At 48.8% G+C, this 25,084-nt stretch overlaps 1 protein-coding gene across 9 annotated transcripts in view; it reads right to left on the reverse strand.

Moving 5' to 3' along the window:
* Nucleotides 1-25,084, reverse strand: part of CTIF (cap binding complex dependent translation initiation factor) — a 394,322-nt gene that overhangs the window by 292,520 nt on the left and 76,718 nt on the right. For 5 of the 9 annotated variants that reach the window (XM_030925884.1, XM_030925880.1, XM_010385878.2 and 2 more), the window contains 2 exons: nt 15,091-15,298; nt 6,414-6,461 (listed from right to left, as the gene is read on the reverse strand). In XM_030925884.1, the coding sequence (XP_030781744.1) occupies nt 6,414-6,461; nt 15,091-15,270 (228 nt within the window). In that variant the 5' untranslated portion in view covers nt 15,271-15,298. The remainder of the gene's footprint in view (nt 1-6,413; nt 6,462-15,090; nt 15,299-25,084) is intronic. The other 4 variants (XM_030925883.1, XM_010385880.2, XM_030925881.1 and 1 more) reach the window with 1 other exon arrangement.

Raw genomic sequence — 25,084 nt, forward strand, 5'->3', positions numbered from 1 at the left:
AAGATTTAATAAACATGAGAGTACAGCTGTTTATTCTCCACTCAAAATAGATGTGTATTTTACTATTCTCTGTTATCAGTCCATCTCAAGTATTTCACAATAAAAAACAATTAAAATAAGCTATTTGTCATTTTACATCCCAGGATGCACAGTGCTTTTTTTTTTTTTTTTTTTTTTTTAAGATGGAGTCTCACTCTGGCCCAAGGTGGAGTACAGTGGCGTAATCTTGGCTCACTGCAACCTTCGCCTCTGGGGCTCAAGCAATTCTCCTGCCTCAGCCTCCCAAGTAGCTGGGACTGCAGGCACGCACCACCATACCTGGTTAATTTTTTTGTATTTTTAGTAGAGACAGGTTTCACCATGTTGCCCTATATGGTCTCAAACTCCTGAGCTCAGGCAATCCACCCGCCTTGGCCTCCCAAGTGCTAGGATTACAGGTGTGAGCCACCGCACCCAGCCAGTGTTTTATGAGCAGAGATTGGGAAAGACTGGGGAGACCCCAGGGTACTGAGCATTGGAGGAGGAGGAAAGAGAAGCAAGAAGCTCAGAGTGTGGGAGGCTGGAGGTGCTAAAGCTAAACCAGGCCCCCTTTTCAGTGGTGCCTAAAACTCCCCCTACCAGACATCAAAGTATCTCATAAAGCTAGAGTCAAACCAGCATGTTGAACCAGTACAAGAATAAAAAAGCAGATTAACTGATAAAACTGCACCCACAAGCAAATTAATGTACAAATGGGAACCTCATATAAGATAAGGATTGTGTTTTAAATTGAGGGAGAGACTCATCAATAAATACATGGTATTGAGGCAACCACCCAGCCACTGAAAAAACGACCTTAGATATCTGCCTTGCACTATTCATGGAAAACACATTCCAAAGTGATTAAAATCTGAGATGCAAATTTTAAACTACATCAAAATTTCAAACTTCTATGTGACAAAATAAATCACGAACAAATAAAGACAAGTGAGAAGCTACTTGCAAAATGCACAGTCATCCCCCCCTTTATCCCTGAGGGATCCAATCCAAGATCCCCTAGTGGATGCCTGAAACCGTGGGTGGTAAAAAGCCCTACATCTGTTTGTGATCCTGTAACAGACATGTCTGCTCAGTGACTCTGGGCTGGGCAGTGATGGGCAGGTAGAGGATACAGACTGGAAATGCTGGACAAAGGGATGATTCATGTCCCGGGAGAGACAGCATGAGATTTCATCATACTACTCGGAATGCCATACAATTTAAAATTTATAAACTGTTTATTTCTGGAATTTTTCATTTAACATTTTTGGACTGCAGTTGACCGCGGGTAACTAAAACCGTGGAAAGCAAAACAGTGGATAAGGGGAGCCTGCTGTGTAGCAAAGAATTAATCACCAGACTATATAAAGACTTCACTTAAATCTAGGCACTGTTCTAAGTCCATTGCACTTACTCTTCATGGCTACCATGGCACTCTTATCTTCTCTAATTAGCAAACATGGAGACTGAAGCACAGTGTGGTTGAGTAACTTACCCAGGAATACACAGTCAAAAAGTGGCAGAATGAGCAAAGGACAGAAATAGGTATCATTCAAAGAGCCAGGAAAAATGACTGATATTAAACACAATATGTAATCTTGGATTAGACAGAGATCACAGCCAATTTTTTTTTGTTCTAAACAATATTACTGGGAAAACTGCGGAAAGATTTGTAGGTTTAATCACAGCATTCTATCAATGTTCATTTCCTATACTGTATCACGTCCTTGTTCCGAGGAAATACACACTGAAGTGTCAAGGGATACAGGGGCATCATGTCTGGAACTAACTCTCAAATGATTTAGAAAGAAGTTTTATATACAATTATATGTATAAATTATATATATCATAAGATATATTTAGAGAGAGTGTGTGGGTACAAATATAGTAAGATGTTAATTGCATATGCAAGAATTGTTTGTACTATTATTGTAATTTCTATGTATATTTGAAATTATTTCAAAATGCAAAATTATTTTAAAGGTCATCTTACCCAGGGCTTCTTAACCAAGGGGGGTGTGAGACCACCCGGGGGGATATTGCGGGTCCACATGCCAGGTCTTCCCCAGTGAATGCACGGGTGGTGGTGGAATGTGACCTCTGTGTGTAAAATCTGCCCCAGGTGGGTGCTGCACAATGCAACTAGGGCTCTCACCGATGCCTTCATTTCCCTGAAGGGGGACTTGAGGCTGAGGGGAAATGGCTTCCTCCCATTCTCGCAGACCCCAGTCAGATTCCTGCCAGCCTGAAGACCCAACTTCTCAAAGACAGGAGTGTGCGTGACAGCTTCCTTTATCCTGGGCACATGGGCTTACTGACATGGGGAGGAGAACCAAGACCCAGAGGTGGGACCCAAGGCTGGCGGGCAGCTCATTCTTCATCCAGTGATATTCTAGAAAAGATCTGTGCTAAGAGGGACAGGATGCTGCTGATGGCTGAGATTTGAGAGAGAGAGAGAGAGAGAGAGAGAGAGAGAGGCTTTTGCTCCCATCTTTTCAGAAACAAACAACTTTCCTGTTGTAGAGAATGCTTGAGTGATTAGGAGCTTGAGTTCTTGAAGCAGAGAGTCCTGAGTTCAGATCCCAGCTCTGCCACTTACTCTATGACCTTGGGCAAATCGCTTCATCCCCAGGACTAAGTTTCCTCCATCTGTAATAATAATAGATCTACCAATAGCAGAGACGGTAAGTGGATGGCACTTGGAGACAGGCTGCCTGTTTCAAACCCCAGTCTTGCCATGTACTTGCTGTGTGGCCTCAGGAAACTTAAGTCGACCTCTCTATGCTTCAATTTCCTCCCTTGTAAAATGGTAATAATAACCGCATCTTCATAGAATCATCAAGACTAAATGAGTTAACATGTAAGAAACAACGCAAACAGTCTCCTTTGTTACTTCCTCTTCATCTCCCCAACTTCTTAAGTCAAGGCTCAATCTTTGATTCTCTCCTATAAACTTCCTCATTCCCTGGGCTTAAAACAGCATCCAAATATAAATCTCTAGCTCATTCTCCTCCTCTGAACACCACCATTGTGCATCGGACTGGTGGACCAACATCTCCTCTAAGATGACTAACATCATCTTAAACCTTTCATGCCTAGACAGGACTCTTGACCTTTGCCCCCCAAAGCTGCTCTTCCGGGGTCTTGCATAGCTCATTTCTGCAAGTCTATCCTATTTGCTCAGGCTAGAATCTTCAGGGTCAATCACAGTGTCAGCACCTTCCAGGCACACCTAGACTCTGAAGGCATCTCATCACCTCCAGTGACCATATGGCCCTAGTCTCCATTGCCTCTCCCCTGGGGCAAGGAGACGGCTTCCTGGTCTCTGCTTCCTCTCTTGCTGACTCCCCACCATAGCCTATTCTCTACACGGCATTCAAAGGGATCCATTCAACTGTGTGGCATGCCCCACACCAGAGCTTTGCCCTGGCCATTCCCTCTGCCTAACTCTTTCCCAGGTGGCCTCACTCTCACCTTCTTCAAATCCTCCCTCTGTTCCTCCCTCCCACCCTCCCTTCCTCCCTCCTCCCTCCCTTCCTACCCCCTCCCGCTGCCACTCCCTCCTGTTTTCTTTCCTTTCCTTTCTGTTTGTTGTTGTTGTTGCTGTTGTCTGTTTGTTTTGAGACAGGGTCTCACTCTGTTGCCCAGGCTAGAGTGCAGTGGTGTGATCTCAGTTCACTGCGACCTCCAGGTCCCAGGCTCAGGTGATCCTCCCACCTCAGCCTCCACAGTAGCTGGGACCACAGGCGCGCACCATCACGCCCAGCTAATTTTTGTATTTATAGTAGAGACTGAGTTTCGCCATGTTGCCCAGGCTGGCCTCGAACCCCTGGGCTCAAGCAATCCACCTGTCTCGGACTTCCAAAGTGCTGGGATTATAGGCGTGAGCCACGGTGCCCAAATCCTCACTCCTAAGTGAGCCTTCCCCACTCACTTCCTGCCTCCCTCATGCATGCATCACCTTCTAACATCGCATTTCCTTCTCCCTCTATTGTCTGTCTTTCCCTGTGAGAAACTGAGACAGAGATCATGATTGTTCTGTTCTTGACTTTGCCCCCTGAGCCTACAACAGAGCCTGAATGGATAAATGTTAGCTTTCATTCTATTTATTTTACTACCTAGCAGAAAAAGAGCAAATTTAAATAGTTACACTTTATGCTAAAAACCACCACCAAACAATGTCTAGGAGATCATTAAAACTTACAGATCATAAAACTTACATGTATGCTAGAAGTACAACTTTATAAAATATGTTTTAAAAAAAGATGCACAAAAATTATATTAGTTGCCATAAAATGATGGGGTTTTTTTCCATTTTTCACTTGTCTCAGTTTTTCCAGTTGCTACTTTCATAAAATAAAATGTTATCCTATTAAAAAATAATTAGTGGCCAGGCATGGTGGCTCATGCCTGTAATCCCAGCACTTTGGGAGGCCGAGGGGGGTGGATCCCTGAGGTCAGGAGTTCAAGACCAGTCTGGCCAAAACAGCGAAACTCTGTCTTTACTAAAAATACAAAAAATTATGGCCGGGCGCGGTGGCTCAAGCCTGTAATCCCAGCACTTTGGGAGGCCAAGACGGGCGGATCACGAGGTCAGGAGATCAAGACCATCCTGGCTAACATGGTGAAACCCCGTCTCTACTAAAAAAATACAAAAATCTAGCAGGGCGAGGTGGCGGGCGCCTGTAGTCCCAGCTACTTGGGAGGCTGAGGCAGGAGAATGGCGTAAACCCGGGAGGCGGAGCTTGCAGTGAGCTGAGATCCGGCCACTGCACTCCAGCCTAGGCGACAGAGCGAGACTCCGTCTCAAAAAAAAAAAAAAAAAAAAAAAATTAGCCGGGCATGGTGGCAGGCACCTGTAATCCCAGCTACTCAGGAGGCTGAGGCAGGAGAATCAGTTGAACCCGGGAGGCAAAGGTTGCAGTGAGCCGAGATCACACCATTGCACTCCAGCCTCAGCAACAAGAGCAAAACTTCATCTAAAAAAAAAAAAAAGAAAAAAAAGGCCAAGTGCAGTGGCTCATGCCTGTAATCCCAGCACTTTGGGAGGCCAAGGCGAGTGGATCATGAGTCAAGCGTTCGACACCAGCCTGGCCAACATAGTGAAACCCTGTCTCTACTAAAAATACAAAAAATTAGCCAGGCGTCGTAGCACGCGCCTGTAATCCCAGCTACTCAGGAGACTGAGGCAGGAGAATTGCTTGAACCTGGGAGGCAGAGGTTGCAGTGAGCTGAGAGCACACCATTGCACTCCAGCCCCGGCGACAGTGCGAGACTCCATCTCAAAAAAAAGAAAAAAAATAAATAAAAAGATTGATAATTCAATTCCGGGCGCGGTGGCTCATGCCTGTAATCCCAGCACTTTAGGAGCCTGAGGCAGGTGGATCACCTGAGGTCAGGAGTTCAAGATCAGCCTGACCAATATGGTGAAACCCTGTCTTTACTAAAAATACAAAAATTAGCTGGGTGTGGTGGCATGTGCCTGTAGTCCCAGCTACTCGGGAGGCTGAGACAGGAGAGTTGCTTGAACCCAGAAGCGGAGGTTGCAGTGAGCCAAGATCATGCCACTACACTTCAGCCTGGGCAACAGAGTGAGACTCTGTCTCAAAAGAAAAAAAGAAAAAAGAAAAAGAAATAAGACAATGTGAATTAAAATGACAAGATGTCCCAATATACTGGTGGTAGTGTGGATAATGGAAGATCTTTGGAGAGCAATTTAACAACAGCTATTAAAATTAATTTTACTTCTCAGCATCTAACTGAAGAAACACTGTTATTTGTGCAGAAGGAGGCATGTTCAACAGTATGCGTTGAAGTATCACATATTTCCAGGGGAAAATTTAGAAGTAACCTGAGTGCCCACCAGTAAGCAAATGGTTAAACAAATCCATGCTATGGACAACTGGGCAGCCACTAAACAGATGTGCAAGCAGCACACAGCAGATGTGCAAGCCCAGAGGAATCTCTGGGGCATGTGGGCAGGTGAAAAATGCAAGTTATTGAACAATATATCCACTGGCTGATATATGATTTGACAATGTTGTATTTCTTCAAGTCACACATATGTCAGGAAAGGCATTAAAAAAGGCAAGGAAATGAACTCACTCATCTGATGGGAGGTAGGAGTAAGGGAGCAGAATGAGGTGGTAGCACAGAAGATTTTATTGTTAATATTTGAATTCTTATGTACCATGATAATGTATGCATAAAGGACTTATATAATTTAAAATAATTTTAGTTCAGGAGAATTTAATTATTAACATTTGAATTCTTGTGCAGTATGGGAATGTATGCATAAAGTACTTGTATAATTTAGAATATATTTTTTAAATAAGGGGAAAATACACAATAAATCCCCCATGCCGAACCACCCCACAGTCCTCCTATAAACTCACTTCTTCTGTTAAGCCTTTCATGGGTGGTCCACCATTGAGTGCTTCCTCCTGTGAGCAAAGACATCAGGGAAAATGAATTTAAGGGCAGAAGGAAACGAAGAGATGAGATTTCTAAAAAAGGGTGAGGGAACAGTGAACAGGGAAGGCAGAATGAAAGGAGAGACGTAAAGGGAAAGAGGAGAAACACGTTAGGAAAAGCCACTGAGCCAATCTGAACACTCTCACCCTATCCTATTCATTGCCACTTTGTACAGTGCACCCCTTTGTAAACATCACTGCATTTTAGACGACACACAGGGCTTCCAAGTGCCTGAAAGCATCAAAATAGGGCTATAGGAAGTAATCTTCACTCTCACTGGCTCTTAGTTTGACCTCTTAACAAGAATTTACTGGAAACTATGCCGTCATTAAATGCATCTGCTCTTCATAGGGTCCCCACATGTTATCTTTCCAAGAGACTGGGGCAGGGGCAGCAGGCCATGGAGGGGGGAAAGGAGACAGTCCTGCTCCCACTGTGGCAATCAGAGTGACGCATAGGCTTATGAACACTCCAGGCCCAGGCCCCGCACCTTTGCCTGCACCTCTAGCAGTGCGGCCTGTACATCAGTATTTCTCGCATTCCCTAAGTGAGTTCACGCTCGCCCAGAGTGGCATACTGCTTCCAAGCTTTCTGGTGATCCACCAGATCATCCACGAACATCACATGTGCCAACATTTTCCCCACTTACAACTTCCTAATCTCTTCCCCAGAAGGTTAGTGGTCAATGAGATTTGGAGTCCCAATTTTCCTTCTGCAGGAAATACATCTATATTAACCACCCAACACCCAATCAGCCATGGCCTGTACAGAACAGGAAACCACAAGTAGGTGGGGTGGGGATGGGGCTCCAGAGCCCAGGTCAGCCACCACCCAGCAGTAGGGTTTGGCTATGCTCCATCTCTGTGCCTCAGTTTCCCTCCTTTAGAATAGGGCTTTAATCCTTCCTCTACCCAAGGATAGAGTGACGGTGGGAACTTCCAATCTATTGGACAGCAGCTGTTCCTGAAATATGGGAGAGGGGTACGATGCAAAATATGGGGGAGAGGTGTGATATTAAACATGAGGGGGAATGTGATGTTAAACACTGGGAGGGGTGTGGTGTTAAACATGAGGGGGAATGTGATGTTAAACACTGGGAGGGGTGTGGTGTTAAACATGGGGAGGGGTGTGATGTTAAACATGGGGAGGAGTGTGGTATTAAATATGGGGGAGGGCTGTGGTGTTAAACATGGGGAGGGGGTGGTGTAAATATGGGGAGGGGCGTGGTGTTAAACATGGCGGAGGGGTGTGATGTTAAACATGAGGGGGAATGTGATGTTAAACATGGGGAGGGGTGTAGTGTTAAACATGGGGAGGGGTGTGGTGTTAAACATGGGGGGGTGTGGTGTTAAACATGGGGGAGGGGTGTGGTGTTAAACATGGGGAGGGGTGTGGTGTAAACATGGGGAGGGGTGTGATGTTAAACATGGGGGAGGGGTGTGATGTTAAACATGGGGAGGGGTGTGGTGTTAAACATGGGGAGGGGTGTGGTGTTAAACATGGGGAGGGGTGTGGTGTTAAACATGGGGAGGGGTGTGGTGTTAAACATAGGGGAGGGGTGTGGTGTTAAACATGGCAAGGGGTGTGGTGTCAAACATGGGGGAGGGGTGTGATGTTAAACATGGGGAGGGGTGTGATGTCAAACATGGGGGAGGGGTGTGATGTTAAACATGGGGAGGGGTGTGATGTTAAACATGGGGAGGGGTGTGGTGTAAACATGGGGAGGGGTGTGGTGTTAAACATGGGGGAGGGATGTGATGTTAAACATGGGGAGGGGTGTGGTGTTAAACATGACGAGGGGTGTGGTGTAAACACGGGATAGGGGTGTGGTGTTAAACACGGGGACGGGTGTGGTGTTAAACATGGCAGAGGAGTGTGATGTTAAACATGAAGGGGAATGTGATGTTAAACATGGGGAGGGGTGTGGTGGTAAACATGGGGGAGGGGTGTGGTGTCAAACATGGGGAGGGGTGTGGTGTTAAACATAGGGGAGGGGTGTGGTGTTAAACATGGCAAGGCGTGTGGTGTAAACATGGGGAGGGGTGTGGTGTTAAACATGGGGGAGGGGTGTGGTGTTAAACATGGGGAGGGGTGTGGTGTTAAACATGGGGGAGGGATGTGATGTTAAACATGGGGAGGGGTGTGGTGTTAAACATGACGAGGGGTGTGGTGTAAACACGGGGGAGGGCTGTGGTGTAAACACGGGATAGGGGTGTGGTGTTAAACACGGGGAGGGGTGTGGTGTTAAACATGGCAGAGGGGTGTGATGTTAAACATGAAGGGGAATGTGATGTTAAACATGGGGAGGGGTGTGGTGTTAAACATGGGGAGGGGTGTGGTGTTAAACATAGGGGAGGGGTGTGGTGTTAAACATGGCAAGGCGTGTGGTGTAAACATGGGGAGGGGTGTGGTGTTAAACATGGGGGAGGGGTGTGGTGTTAAACATGGGGAGGGGTGTGGTGTTAAACATGGGGAGGGGTGTGGTGTAAACATGGGGAGGGGTGTGGTGTAAACATGGGGAGGGTTGTGGTGTTAAACATGGGGAGGGGTGAGGTGTTAAATATGGGGGAGGGGTGTGGTATCAAACATGGGGAGGGGTGTGGTGGTAAACATGGGGGAGGGGTGTGGTGTTAAACACGGGGAGGGGTGGGGTGTTAAACATGGGGAGGGGTGTAGTGTTAAACATGGGGAGGGGTGTGGTGTAAACATGGGGAAGGGGGTGGTGGTAAACATGGGGGAGGGGTGTGGTGTTAAACACGGGGAGAGGTGGGGTGTTAAACATGGGGGAGGGATGTGGTATTAAACACGGGGAGGGGTGTGGTGTTAAACATGGGGGAAGTGTGTGGTGTTAAACATGGGTAGGGGTGTGGTGTTAAACAGGGGTCTGTGATGTTAAACATGGGGGAGGGGTGTGGTGTAAACATGGGGAGGGGTGTGGTGTTAAACATGGGGGAGGGGTGTGGTGTTAAACATGGGGAGGGGTGTGGTGTTAAACATGGGAGAAGGGTGTGGTGTTAAACACGGGAAGGGGTGTGGTGTTAAACATGGGGAGGGGTGTGCTGTTAAACATGGGGGAGGGGTGTGCTGTTAAACATGGGGGAGGGGTGTGCTGTTAAACTCGGGCAGGGGTGTGCGGTGAAACATGGGGGTGGGGTGTGGTGTTAAACACCGGGAGGGGTGTGATGTTAAATGCGGGGTGGTGTGATGTTAAACAGGGGCAGTGGTGTGGTGTTAAACACGGGGAGGGGTGTGGTGTTAAACATGGGGAGGGGTGTGGTGTTTAACGTGGGGAGGGGTGTGGTGTTAAACGTGGGGAGGGGTGTGGTGTTAAACGTGGGGAGGGGTGTGGTGTTAAACGTGGGGAAGGGTGTGGTGTTAAACGTGGGGAGGGGTGTGGTGTTAAACTCGGGGAGGGGTGTGGTGTTAAACACGGGGAGGTGTGTGCTGTTAAACATGAGGGAGGGGTGTGGTGTTAAACACGGGGAGGGGTGTGGTGTTAAACATGGGGGAGGGGTGTGGTGTAAACATGAGGGAGGGTTGTGCTGTTAAACATGAGGGAGGGGTGTGGTGTTAAACATGGGGGAGGGGTGTGGTGGTAAACATGGGGGAGGGGTGTGATCTTAAACATGGGGGGGTGTCGTGTTAAACACGGAGGAGGGGTATGGTGTTAAATACGGGGGAGGAGTGTTGTATTAAACGCGGAGGAGGGTTGGGGCTGTTAAACACGGGGGAGGGGTGTGGTGTTAAACATGGGGAGGGGTGTGGTGTTAAATATGCGGAGGGGTGTGGTGTTAAACATGGGGAGGGGTGTGGTGTTAACCACGGGGGAGGGCATGTGGTGTTAAACACGGGGGAGGGGTGTAGTGTTAAACATGGGGGAGGGCATGTGATGTTAAACATGGGGCAGGGGTGTGATGTTAAACATGGGGGAGGGGTGTGGTGTCAAACATGGGGAGGGGTGTGATGTTAAACATGGGGGAGGGATGTGGTGTTAAACATGGGGAGGGGTGTGATGTTAAACATGGGGGGGTGTGATGTTAAACATGGGGGAGTGTGATGTTAAACATGGGGAGGGGTGTGATGTTAAACATGGGGGGGGTGTGATGTTAAACATGGGGGGGTGTGATGTTAAACATGGGGGGGTGTGATGTTAAACATGGGAGGGGTGTGGTGTTAAACATGGGGGGGTGTGATGTTAAACATGGGGAGGGGTGTGGTGTTAAACATGGGGAGGGATGTGGTGTTAAACATGGGGTGTGATGTTAAATATGGGGAGGGTTGTGATGTTAAACATGGGGAGGGGTGTGGTGCTAAATATGGGGAGGGGTGTGGTGTTAAATATGGCATCCAGAAAATTTTGGCAAACTTAAAACACACATTGTCTCGGTTATTCCCCTAAGGGACAGGAAAACTGATCTAACCATCTATCTCATCTATCTATTATCTATGTATCATCTATCTGTCTGTCTGTCTATCCATCCATCCATCCATCCATCCATCCTTCATTTCTTTCCAGTTGTTACTGGGAAGGACAAGAGGAACACACGTGTACAAACATCATGAGATATTTTCTCCCTGAGTGCCAACTGTCATTTCTCAGATCCCAAAAAATGACCTCACCAGCTGAAGAGCAACATTCCTCTCCACTCCCTCAGGTCTTCTCAAGGTTTCCAAGATTTTTCACAAATTTCCTCCCCCAGAAACATCAAAACACCACACAGGCAGACAGGAGCATTCCCTGAGTGTTCTGTTTGTTTGTTTGTTTGTTTGTTTGTTTTTGGCTTCCATTTAAACTAGTCATCAGATTTAAAAAAAAAAAAAAAAAAGCCAAAGTGCTTTAGCAGAAACATTTCCCATAAAGCTGTGTTAATAGAGAAATTTTTTTAAAAAGTATCTTATGTAGACACAGCTAACCCTGGCCTTCCTGAGAGTTGACCACAGCCGTCCCTCCTCCAGAGTGGGTGCCCCAGGTATGTGTGTGGCTGTGGGGAGTGGGGAGGCAGGGGCGCGGTAGGGGCAGGATTGAAACATTCTCCCTTTCTGGCAGCAGGCAGGCCCGCAGGCCCCGGAATCCTGCCAGGTGTCTGCATTCTTCGAGGGAATTCCAGAGCATGAAGAAAGTTTAGAGAATGCATCCAAATGTCATACCACACAGGTGTTCTCCACACCACACTTTACAGCAGACGTCAGTCTGAAAGCCCCTCCACAGCCTTGCCTTGCCCACCACACAGATGGGGGCATCCAAGTGTGAGTCAGGCCCCACTGATCCCAGGAGCTGGTGCCAGAAGCACAGGGCCCAGACTGAAAGCACTGGGAGGGCCCCTCCTTTCAAAACTATGTCCCCGCTGGCTGCTCTGGGCACAGAAATTCTACCATCAGCCATGCATTCCTCTCGGGTGAAGCTTCGAGGCTTCCCTGGCTCCTCCAGGTAGAGCAAATTTCAGCTGGAGGAACCTTTGGAGGATGCCCTGCTGCAGGCCTGGATGCCACAACAGCTGAAGAGGCAGGCAGCCCACAACAGGGGGTACCCAGCCAGCCCATATGCCCGTCCACAGGCCCTGGTCCTGGGGAAGTCAGCTCTAGGGGCTTCCAGGGGACTGCAAAAGTTGGTTCACTTAGTTCTTGCCCTGGACAATCTAAAGTGGTTAATTTCCCTTATAATTTTCCAATCTATCCTAATCTTCCTCCTCCTTCCACTCCAGATCATGGTACTGTTAGCTGTGCAATAAGCATAGTTTATATCAAAAAAAGGGATTGTGCAAATAAGTTAATGCACCACCAGACAAGACCCTCCATGAAGTCAGCTGTAGACCGCCAGGCCGCCCAGCCGCCACCTTGCTCCTGCATTCCTCAAGGACTTTTCTCCTGTATCATAGCCACTCTCTCCCATATCCTTTTGTCCTTTCTTGGTGATTTCAAGATCCATGAAGTTGGATCTGAGTTTCATGACCTGCTCTCCTCCTGGCCTCTCCCTCTCCCCCACACACTCCCATGCTCACACCCAGCCCTCTCCTGACCCATGACTGCATTCCTCCACCTCTGATTTCAAACACCCCACTCCTGGACACATGCCACACTCCCACCATCTTTCTAGCTCAGTCTCTCTGCTACCAGGATTACAACAGTTCTTTGGGTGGCCTCCAATCCACTGACCCTACCACCTGTCAGCCTCCATCACCACCTCAGGTACCCACTCCCATCCTGACCTGCTTCAGCATCCAGGTGACTCACCATCATCACTCCCGTGCCTCCCTCACCCCTCTCTCCTCCACTGTACTCCCTGGAGAAACCTCCATCCTGGTTAAAGTCATCTTTGTAACTCTGCCTCTGCACCTTCGTGGCTGCAAGTAGCTGGTGAGAAACCACAGCTGTGCTGCAGGAGTTATTTTAGACGCGTGGCCGCATGCCTGCAACTCCCTCCTGTTATTGTGGATGAACCACTGGGGGCTGGGGATAGGCCAGGGCTCCAGCAACCCCTGACTTGCCCCTGGATTGAACGCACAGGTCATTGCTCCTATTTTGACCTTATTTCCCCAAATACCACCACATATCTCTCCCCTTTACAGCTAAACTCCTCAAAACAGTTGTACTATTCTGCTAGTCTCCAGGCTATCTCCTTCTGTTCCTTGAGCTGGCCACAGGCAAGCTTCTGCCTTCACCATGCAGCCAAAACTCCCCCGTCAGGCTCCCCCTGCTCAGTCAGCCATTCTCAGTCCCTCTTACCCGGCCTGGCAGCAGTCTGCAAGGCAGTCTCCCCATCCCACTCCCTCGATGCCCCTCCTGGGCTCCAGCACTCTGAGTGGCCTGGTTCCCTCCTGCCTCGCTGGTGTCTTGGCTCACTTCTCACATCCTTTCTTCCTCATATGGGGCCAACTCCAGGGCTCAGGCCTCGCACCTCCCAATGACACAGTCCCCATCATCCCTGTGACTCGTCTCCGCAGCTCTCCCTCCCTCACCCTCTGCTCCAGCACCCTGGCCTGCTGGCTGGGCCTGGACTCTTCTTCCAGCCCAGGCCTGGCACGGGCTGCTCCTTCTGCCCGGATGTTCCTCTCCAGATATCTCCAGCACTCACCCCTCCCTCCCCTACGTGCCAGCTTCCCTGACTACCCTACTTAAAACTGCAAGCCCCTCCTGCTCCTCCTCACTCCCCATGCCATTTTCCAGCTTTACTTTTCTCCATTGCAATGATCACCCACGACTAGAATACACGTTCCATGAGGGCAGGCCTTTGTTGCTCAATCCTAGATATGAGTCCTAGAATAGTGCCTGGCACAGAACAGAAGCTTGTTAAACACTCGTGGATTGAATAACAAACAAATTATAGGCTTACATTACTTGTGATTTTAGAACCTCAAGGACACTAAAGAAAGCATCACATCTATTTTTTTTTCTCCCTCAGGGCTATTTTCTGTCCCCTGCTTCCCAGTGGGAACAGGGCATGGAATTACTGTGGCTTCAGTATTTCCCAGAGTGACTCCTAGTCTGAGTTCCAGGAAAGCCAAAAGTTTGTTCTGGCTTCTAAAAAGCTAGGGGTCCCACCCAAAAAGTGAGCCTGGTAGTTGGACTCAGCCTTTTCCCAAAGCAGGGTGCACCCAGGTAGCTCACCTTCTGATTGTCCCGGGAGTCCCGGGCTTGGAGATGGGATAACACGTACGAGAGGTGGATCCCCAGAACCCTGACTCCAGAGAGAGGGGACTGTCCTGTACATGCTTGTGCAGGCAGCACTGACTCTGCAGCTTTTGTACTTCTTACCGTCTGACCTTCCAACATTCTGAGGCAACAGCATAATCCCCATTTGCCAGATAAGAAAACTCAGCCCCACAGATATTGAGGGTTCTGCCCAAGGTCACACAGGCAGCTACAAGCCAATCTGGAACCAGCTCTTGAACAAAAATCTGCTGAGGATTTGTGCTGTTAGGCAAAGATACGCTTGACAGGGTCCCTATCCTGAATGCATTCATACTTTATTTGGGAGAAGCCAAGACTTTCAAATCTCAGCCCACAATCTTTCAGATGAGTCCATCTCCCCTCCAAGGTTGGGGATGCCACAGACTGAGGCAGGGGGGGCAGGACCAACCCAGAACACTGGTTAGATTGCCTCATATGTCTAAGTATGTCTGGCATACAGAGCCCTGGTTGAGAAGCCCACAAGAGTCATTCCTTTGGCTGCCAACAACTGCTTGTATTTGAAATCAGAGAAAATATCCACAAGTTATAGTTCTTGGTTGGTGTGCATTATGGAGAAGCAAAACCTCCAGACCTTTTCTAGAACATAAGCTTATTGAGGACAGGGAACAGCGTACAGCACATAGTAGGTACTCAAGAGACGTGTGTTCAAAGACTTGTGGGCCTGGCTGGGCCCGAAAGCCTCAATGGATAGGGAGGAGTGGAGGTGGGTCAGAGGGTCTGCGTGCACAGCCAGGGCACCTCCTGCCTGGATCCCAAAGACCACCTGCCGGATTCTGGGTGCTCTGCTGGGTGGGACCATTCTGCCTTGGCAGTCTAGTGTCAAGCAACTGGATGCTGCCCAGAATTAGGGATCCCTGCGTCATCCCCTCTGAATTTGCCAAGCTCCCCTAACCCCAGGCCAGCACTCACCTGGGAGATGTGGGACTGGGTCCTCTCGCTCTCGCCATCACCCTCCGTCTTGTCAGCCAGCAGCCCCTGCACCTGGTACTCCAGCACGTAGCTGTCGATGAAGCGCTCCAGCTCCTCGATCTCCTGGGAGCGGCTGCTCCCCGCCTCCGAGGAGGCTGACGCTGCAGAGGAGTTTTCCATCCTGCCGGTTCAGGGGCCTGGGCCGGGACTGGTAGGAAAGAAGACAGAGAACTCCGTGAGATGCTGCTGGAGGAGACGACGATGCCCACACCTGGGAAACACCCTCTGCTCCTGGAAGCATCTTCTTATCCATCATGGCGTTCTGTTCTTCCAACAACCTTGAGAAGTCAGTGGGGAGCTGGCTTGCCCTCAGCATAAATGATGTGCTGTAATTCCCACTGTGTGGGGCAGGAGACAGGCCCAGGGAATGCAGGTCACTTGTCTGACTGGCCAGCACAGGCACTGTGCAGTGTCAGAGTTAGTGTCTACCTAAGCCTTAATCGCTGGGAAAGGCAGAAGATGAACTCCGCCTACAGGCCAAGCCTCACTTCCTGCCTCAGATTTAACAGAATCTACCACAAAGCAGGATGAAATAAACCACAGAACCAAGATTGAGGGTGCACAATGGGGCCCGAGACACCAACCTCTGAGGGGCTCAGGTCCTCCAAGAAAATGCCTACTTATGAGGAGACTTTCTTTTTGGTCACTCGACTGTCCCTTAAATTAGTTGAAGCCTATGGGCTATAACTTATAAGCAGGATTTTGCAGCCTTGCTCTGGTGCAGCTACTGGAACACACCTATGATGAGTCTGCAGGAACGTGACTGGTTTTCACTGGTAGAACGAGAAAGGCTTGCTGCACTGTCCATGCTGATATGGCCTAGCCACAGACACTGCCTGGTCACCCTTACAGGGCCATGACTAACCCCATTAGCCCTCTGGCCCCCTCTCTAGGGCAGCATGGCATAGATGACCAGCTGTTGCTGGAACACTAGCTAAAGTCCACCAACAGAACTGCAATCTCTGGAGCTGACGTGCTCAACCCAGCCCTGCAGGGGCCCAGGTCTGCTGGGACCTCCCCACCACTGCCCTCTTCACTCCCCTCTCCCTTGCTTTCCCCAGAAGCTCACACGTGACCCACTTGGGAGTGAGGAAAGCTAGAACCTTTCTCACCTCCAGGCCAAGGATCCTTTCCTTCCTGATAGGCTCCAGGCTAGATGGGAAGGGGCTTTAAAACTTGTCTTGTGCCTCTTTTATTATCTGGAGACCTGTGATCTCCATGGAAGATCCTGATCTGCCAGAGAAAACAGTCTGCACGTGCTTTTATTATCACAAATAGTAGCACAGCCTTCTACCAAACCACTACCACACAAAGCACAGAGAAGGCCTGAATCCTGCACACACAGGGCTCTGAAGTCACATAGAGCAGCGTGAATGCTGCTGCCAGTAATAAAGGCGAGGTCCTAGCAGGTTTAATGGAGCATTTGAATTTCAAAACCTTGAACCTAAGAACCTTAACCCTGAGACCTTCTTTGGAACAGTTATTTGCCAATAATCTAGGGTTTGTTGAGTGTTTAAACTGCAGTGAGTCCAAAGCAGGGCAAGAAATGGTGTGCTGGGTTCCAGAAATGCTGCTGAGAACATGAATGTTGACTCCCCAACACCCTCACTGCCTTCTCCAAGGGTGAGGGAATGGAGAGGAAGAACTTCCCAGGGGAAGGAGAACTGCCCTGCTGCGCACACATCTTCTGCTTTCCCAGTTCGTTTTTAGGCTTTTGGCTGCTGCAAGGGGCTCAGCCTCCCTTGGACCCCAGGCCTGCTGCAGGGTGCTCTGAGGTGCTGCAGGGCCTTGCTCTGGGTCTCTGAGCTCAGCGGTCTTGGAGCTGGGTCTGTCCACCCATCCTAGAGGGAGGAATCAGAGGATTGGAGGTTTCAGGCCCAGGTGGTGCCCTTCTCAGAATGAGGAAACCAGATGTGGAGGCAGGGGTGGCAGCAGGTCTGCAGAGAGTCAGCTGTGATTGGGATATGCACATTTGGTGGCAAGGGCTACAGGCAGGGGCATGGGGGACGCTGTCCATTGCCTCTTCCTCCACCTGCCACTCAAAGCCTACAGGTCCTTCCACCTCCCCATAGCACCAGCACCCACCTTACCCCTCCTGCTGCACGGCTGCCCATGCCTAAGTTATCCCCTGGCTACTCTGGTCCTTGTCCTGGGCATATGGTAGGTGTGGTAGACAGAATTCTAAGACAGCCTTGGGTATACACCCTCTCCCAGTTACTCGCCAGGAGTCTAGATACTCTTGAGAAGGGATTTTGCAGACACAATGAAATCCCAAATTAGTTGACTTTAAGATAAGGAGACTATTCAGGAGGGCCTGACCCAAGCACCTGAGCCCATTAAATCTGGGACTGAGCTCAGAGACAGCAGAAGCCAGAGATCCAAAGCATGAGAAAGACTCAATGCACTGTTGTTGGCTTGAAGGAGGAGGGACACATGGTAAGTAAGGCACATGGGCGGCCTCTAGTAGTTGAGAGCAATCCCTGGTCAACAGCTGGCAAGGAAGTGGGCACCTCATTCTACATCTGCAATGAAGTAAATTCACCCGAGAACCAATGAGCTTGGAAGCAGACTTTTCCTCCAGAGCCTCCAAGAATTCAACTTGGCTAACAACTTGACTTCAGACTCATGAGATGCTGTGCCAGACTTCTGACTTACAGAACTGTGAGATAATGAATGGTATTGTTTTATGCTGCTATTTGTAGTAATCTTTTAGGAAGCAATAGAAAATGAATACAGGATGCTCTTTCCTGCCTCTGTGCTTTTGCTCAAACTGAACCCGTCACCTGGAAGCATTTTCTCCTTCCCTCCACCTGCCAAACCTAGAGGTTCTTATATGCACAGAAGGCCAGAGCATTGCCTTGGTTTCACGGCAGGCTACTAAGCAAGATTCACCCAGGGTTGGCTATGGGTATGAATACTGCAATTTCTGCTAACAGTAGGAATGACGAGTGTCTGCTGTGCCTTTATCATGCCCCAGACACATCAGTACTTGATCTGCCTCCACTCACTTCACCTTCACAGCAACCCTATGGGATCAGCATAATTATGCTACTTAGAAGAGAAAATGGAGATTCAGAGAGATTAAGTAACTTGCCCAAGTTCACACAGGAGAGCTCCAGGTCTGCACGACTATGCCTATACCCCACTGCCTTCTCTCCATCCCCCTTCCTGGTGGCCTGCTGAGTCCCTCAGGCCACCTCCAAGCTCCCCAGTCTATACTGACTCTCCAGTGAGCAGTGAATTCTTCAAGTGCTGCGCATGTGCTTATTCCCCAGCTGGGCACAGGTTCCGGAGAGCTGGCCCCATGCAGGCTCTGTGCCTGGCCCTGGGCAGCTGGCCTCCACTGGATGGGAATTACACTGCTGATGTCCAGAGAGGGCTGAAAAGGAGTCGCCTGCAGGAGAAGTCAACACGCAAGGCCACGCCCATTATTCCTTGAAGACTTCAGATCTTATCAAGGGCTTCCTGGCACACCAAACAGGTGCAGTCAGAAAACTGGGTTTTGCAGGAACTCTACATGGAGCCGTTTTCAGGAGGATAGAGTGCCGGGCTCTGCCTGCAGATGCAGCCTCTGGCCGGCTCTGCAGGGCTCTCCCAAACATGCTCGAGTGTCTCAGGGCTGTGTCAGGGTCCCGTGAGGGAGCCTGGGCACGGTCATCACCCCAAACCCATAATAGTTGCTAAGAAAGGGGACAGGATTGAGACCCATCCCAAACCTGCAGCCTTTTGGTGCCCCAAGGAAGGAAGAGGACGTGCTCTGCAGGTGCCTCTTGTGTTCTCACGTCCTCTTGGCCATTCCTCCTACTCTAGTGTTTGCTGCCCAGCCAGATTCATGTGGGGTAGCCCAACGGCGCCTCACCTCAGCTGCCCCGGGGCCTCCTGCCCAGGCCTCCTCTGCAGTCAGGAGATGCCTGCAAGAAGCCCCTGGCCCCTGGCACCTGCAACCTGGAAGTATGAGGAGCTAGTGCTGCATGCAGCTGCCCTCAGTGGGACAAATACTCCCCTCTTCAGTGTCTCAGACAATTCCAGGCATGCTCCACATGGTCCCTCAGCAACTCCAAGTGGGGTGAGCCCCAGTTACCCACAGTGGCCACCAGATCCCTAGCCCCCCTTACTTGCCGGTCCTCCCCTCCTTTTCACTCTCTCCCAGGGATTTCAGCTCCTCCAGAAACTCTCATTTTCCAGGGTGAACAGGAGAATACATCACTTCCCTGTTCCACAGTGGAGCCCAGCGAGGGAGTGGGGAGGCCCCTGCTTCAGAAAAGCAGGGAACATGCAAAGCAGAAAATTCCTGAGCTTCACCTCAGTCACAAGAGAAGAAGAAGGAGCAGAGAGTGGGAGACAGCGTGGCCCTCCTCCGCCCGTCCACCTCCATAGCTCTTAGCCTGGAAGTACAGCCAGGTGCTAAGGCCCTGAATTTTTTATTACGGTCAAATATATGCAACATAAAACAGCATTCAGCTGAGTGCAGTGGCTCATGCCTATAATCCCAGCCCTTTGGGAGGCTGAGACGGGAGGATCACTTGAAGCCAGGAATTTGAGACCAGCCTAGGCAACATAGCAAGATCTTGTCTTTGCAAAAAACTTTTTAAAAATTAGCTGAGCATGGTCACACACACCTGCAGTCCCAGCTACTCAGGAGGCTAAGGCGGGAGGATTGCTTAAGCCCAGGAGTTTGAGGTTACAGTGAGCTATAATCGTGTTGCTGCACTCCAGCCTGGGTGACAGTGAGTTTCTGTCTGAAAGCAAAAACAAAATAAAACAACAACAACAACAACAACAACAACAACAACAAAAACAACCAACCAAACCAAACAAAACAAACAAATCAAAACTTTATAATCTTAACGATTTTTGAGTACATAATTCAGTGGCTTTAAGTACATTCATAATGTTATGAGCCATCATCACTATCTATTTCCAGAACTTTCTTATCAACCCAAACAGAAACTCTGTGCCCACTAAACAAATAACTCTTCCTCACCCTTCTCTCTAACCCTGGTAACCACTGTCCTACCTTCTCTCTATGAATCTGCCTGCTCTAGGTACCTCCTATAAGAGGAATCATGCAATATTCGTCCTTTTATGACTGATTTATTTCACTTAGCATAACACTTTCAAGGTTTATCCACATTGTAACATGAATCAGAATTTCATGCCCTTTTATGGCTGAATAAGACATCATATCACAATAGTACACTGTATATCTAGACCACATTTTATTTATCCATTCATCCATCGATGGACATTTGGGTTGTTTGCACCTTTTGCTGTTGTGAATAATGCTGCTTTGAACATGAGTGTACAAGGATCCATCTGAGTCCCTGTTTATTCTTTGGGGTATCCACCTAGAAAAGTTCCAACACATTTTTAAGGCAAGAAGATTGTGAAGGAATAGGGTAGAGCTTTCTCTGGCTGGTGGAGACACAGGGCAAGGGAAGTCTCCTCCAGGCTTGTTTTGCTGCCTTCCTGCCTGAGCTTTGGGGGTTTCAGCCCAGCTCAGTGTCTCATTCCCAGTAGGATCCAGATGGGAAGTCCCCAAACAGCTGGGCTGCAGGCTAAGCTGAGAGAGTCAGCCAGGAATTTATGTTTTAATGATCAGTGAAAGTGAAGAAAGGACAGAACCAGAGGAAGAAGGAAAAGGAAAAGAGGGAAGGTAGAAGAACACAAAAGACATGCCTCTCCCCTCCTCTCCCGGCTCTGCTCCAATTCCCTGCCAGGTGATAGATGAGGAGGAACTAAAAGGCAAGCAGCAGGAGTAGGAAAAATGCTGAGGCTGCACTTTGCTGTAAAGGGCACCAGAGGGGCGGGCAGCCCTGAGCCTACAGCTGGAGGGAAGAGCCAGTGTGGGCACGGCTTTCTGGAGGACACAGAGGGCCCAGGCTGCAGTAGGACCCGTCCGAAGCTCCTTCGCCTGTGTTTCCCAGAGAGGACTGAGGGCCACCAAGCTGGGCCACATCTGTGTCTGTCTGGCGAAAAGGATGCGTGCAGGCTCTCTTCCTGGGGCTGCATCTCTGTTGAAAGACCTCATCCAGCCTAGGCCGCCAGCCCAGGGACTCCCCACCTCCTGCTGCAGCCAATCACAGTCTGTGCTCGTCACCACAGCCCAGTAAGCCTGGATATTTTTAAGGACAAAAATGAGAATCACCCATGTTTTTGACAAAAAGTTGCCTCTCTCCACACTGGTGTCCCCTCCCCACCCTAGACCCAAATAAACTCCCCTTTCCCTTCCTCCCCTTCCTCCCCATTCCTTGCTGCTCTCAGCCTAGCGCTCTGTAACTTCCTTAGGAAACTAGTGCTCTGGAAGGGGTTTCTGTGAACACCGTGGGGCAGCCTGAGATGATATGGTGCCAGTTTCTCCCTCTAATTCCTGGCCATGTTTGACTTTGAGTCTGACCTTCATAGGCTGGAGGTCTGGAGGAAAAGGTAAGGCTGACACTGGAGAGCACCCACAGGCCAGAGACAATCAGCGAAGCCATCCCAACCCTCTCAGTATCCTTTCCTGCCCACCCAGTGACAAATGGCATTAGGAGCTATCAATTTAGCCAATCCTTTTAAGAACAGCCAGGCATTAGGGGCATTACCTCCTCCTCCAATCCTCAGGGATGAGTTCAGTGACCTGCAAACCAGATGAGATGCATCTGCTCCAGGGCCTACCAGCACTTCTCAGGGAATCCATCATTTAAGGCCCGTATGGAGGCAGCACTGCACCCCACACTTCATCAGGCTCTTTCCTCTCCACCCCCAGCACCCAACTCACTCCAGCAGCACACCCTTGTGACACCCCACCAAGGAATACCAAGAAGACCCCAATTTCTGCTTCCTGGCTCATCTTTTGGCTTTTGGCTACTGCAAGTGGTCCAGCCTCCTGTGGATCCCAGGCCCACTGCAGGGGCCCAGGTGGTGCTGCAGGGGGCTTGCTTGGTGATCCTAAGATCAGCAGCCAGGGGGCACGCCCAAGATGGCTGAACAGGAACAGCTCCAGCCTCCAGCTCCCAGCATGAGCGACACAGAAGATGGGTGATTTCTGCATTTTCAACTGAGGTACCGGGTTCATCTCACTGGGGCGTGTCAGACAGTTGGTGCTGGTCCATGGGTGCAGTCCGACCAGCGAGAGCTGAAGCAGGGCGAGGCATTGCCTCATCTGGGAAGCACAAGGGGGAAGGGAATTCCTTTCCCTAGCCAAAGGAAATTGAGACACACAACACCTGGAAAATTGGGTAACTCCCACCCTAATACTGCACTTTACCAAGGGTCTTAGCAAACGGCACACCAGGAGATTATATCCCACACCTGGCCCAGAGTGTCCCACGCCCACGGAGCCTCCCTCATTGCTAGCACAGCAGTCTGAGATCTAACTGCAAGGCGGCAGCGAGGCTGGGGGAGGGGCATCCGACATTGCTGAGGCCTAAGTAGGTAAACGAAGCTGCTGGGAAGCTCAAATTGGGTGGAGCCCACCGCAGCTCAAGGAGGCCTGCCTGCCTCTGTAGACTCAACCTCTGGGGACAGGGAACAGCTAAACAAAAAGTAGCAGAAACCTCTCCAGATGTAAATGTCCCTGTCTGACAGCTTTGAAGAGAGCAGTGGTTCTCCCAGCATGGAGGTTGAGATCTGAGAACAGACAGACTGTCTGCTCAAGTGGGTCCCTGACCCCTGAGTAGCCTAACTGGGAGACATCCCCCACTAGGTACAGACCGACACCTCACACCTCACACGGCTGAGTACACCCATGAGACAAAGCTTCCAGAGCAAGAATCAGACAGCAACACTTGCTATTCAGCAATATTCTATCTTCTGCAGCCTCCGCTGCTGATACCCCAGCAAACAGGGTCTGAAATGGACCTCAAGCAAACTCCAACAGACCTGCAGCTGAGGGTACTGACTGTTAGAAGGAAGACTAACAAACAGAAAGGACACCCCACACCAAAACCCCACCAGTACATCACCATCATCAAAGACCAGAGGCAGATAAAACCACAAAGATGGGGAAAAAGCAGTGCAGAAAAGCTGGAAATTCAAAAAATCAGAGTGCATCTCCCCCTCCAAAGGAACACAGCTCATCGCCAGCAATGGAACAAAGCTGGATGGAAAATGACTTTGACAAGTTGAGAGTAGAAGCCTTCAGTCAATCAAACTTCTCAGAGCTAAAGGAGGAACTACATAACCAGTGCAGAGAAACTAAAAACCTTGAAAAAACAATGGATGAATGGATAACTAGAATAATCAACACAGAGAAGACCTTAAAAGAACTGATAGAGATGAAAACCATGACACGAGAACTATGTGACAAATGCACAAGCTTCAGTAACCAACTCGATCAACTGGAAGAAAGAGTATCAGTGATGGAAGATCAAATGAATGAAATGAAGTGAGAAGTGTAGAGAAAAAAGAGTAAAAAGAAATGAACAAAGCCTCCAAGAAATATGGGATTATGTGAAAAGACCAAATCTATGTCTGATTGGTGTGCCTGAAAGTGACAGGGAAAATGGAACCAAGTTGGAAAACACTCTTCAGGATATCATCCAGGAGAACTTTCCCAACCTAGTAAGGCAGGCCAACATTCAAATTCGGGAAATACAGAGAACGCCACAAAGATACTCCTCGAGAAGAGCAACTCCAAGACACATAATTGTCAGATTCACCAAAGTTGAAATGAAGGAAAAAATGTTAAGGGCAGCCAGAGAGAAAGGTCGGGATACCCACAAAGGGAAGCCCATCAGACTAACAGCAGATCTCTCGGCAGAAACTCTACAAGCCAGAAGACAGTGGGGGCCAATATTCAACATTCTTAAAGAAAAGAATTTTCAACCCAGAATTTCATATCCAGCCAAACGAAGTTCCATAAGTGAAGGAGAAATAAAATCCTTTACAGACAAGCAAATGCTTAGAGATTTTGTCACCAGTAGGCCTGCCCTACAAGAGATCCTGAAGGAAACACTAAACATGGAAAGGAACAACCGGTACCAGTCATTGCAAAAACATGCCAAAATGTAAAGCCCATCGATGCTAGGAAGAAACTGCATCAACTAACTAGCAAAATAACCAACTAATATCATAATGATAGGATCAAGTTCACACGTAACAATATTAACCTTAAATGTAAATGGACTAAATGCTCCAATTAAAAGACACAGACTGGCAAACTGGATAAAGAGTCAAGACCCATCAGTGTGCTGTATTCAGGAGACCCATCTCACATGCAGAGACACACATAGGCTCAAAATAAAGGGATGGAGGAAGATCTACCAAGCAAATGGAGAACAAAAAAAAGCAGGGGTTGCAATCCTAGTCTCTGATAAAACAGACTTTAAACCATCAAAGATCAAAAGAGACAAAGAAGGCCATTACATAATGGTAAACGGATCAATTCACCAGGAAGAGCTAACTATCCTAAATATATATGCACCCAATACAGGAGCACCCAGATTCATAAAGCAAGTCCTTAGAGATTTACAAAGGGACTTAGACTCCCATACAATAATAATGGGAGACTTTAACACCCCACTGTCAATATTAGACAGATCAACGAGACAGAGAGTTAACAAGGATATCCAGGAATTGAGCTCAACTCTGCACCAAGTGGACCTAATAGACACCTACAGAACTCTCCACCCCAAATCAACAGAATATACATTCTTCTTAGCAGCACATCGCACTTATTCCAAAATTGACCACATAGTTGGAAGTAAAGCACTCCTCAGCAAATGTAAAAGAACAGAAATTATAACAAACTGTCTCTCAGACCACAGTGCAATTAAACTAGAACTCAGGACTAAGAAATTCAATCAAAACTGCTCAACTACATGGAAACTGAACAACCTGCTCCTGAATGACTACTGGGTATATAATGAAATGAAGGCAGAAATAAAGATGTTCTTTGAAACCAATGAGAACAAAGATACAACATACCAGAATCTCTGGGACACATTTAAAG

Source organism: Rhinopithecus roxellana, chromosome 21, assembly GCF_007565055.1.
Source record: "Rhinopithecus roxellana isolate Shanxi Qingling chromosome 21, ASM756505v1, whole genome shotgun sequence".
In the NCBI taxonomy this organism is placed as follows: Eukaryota; Metazoa; Chordata; class Mammalia; order Primates; family Cercopithecidae; genus Rhinopithecus; species Rhinopithecus roxellana.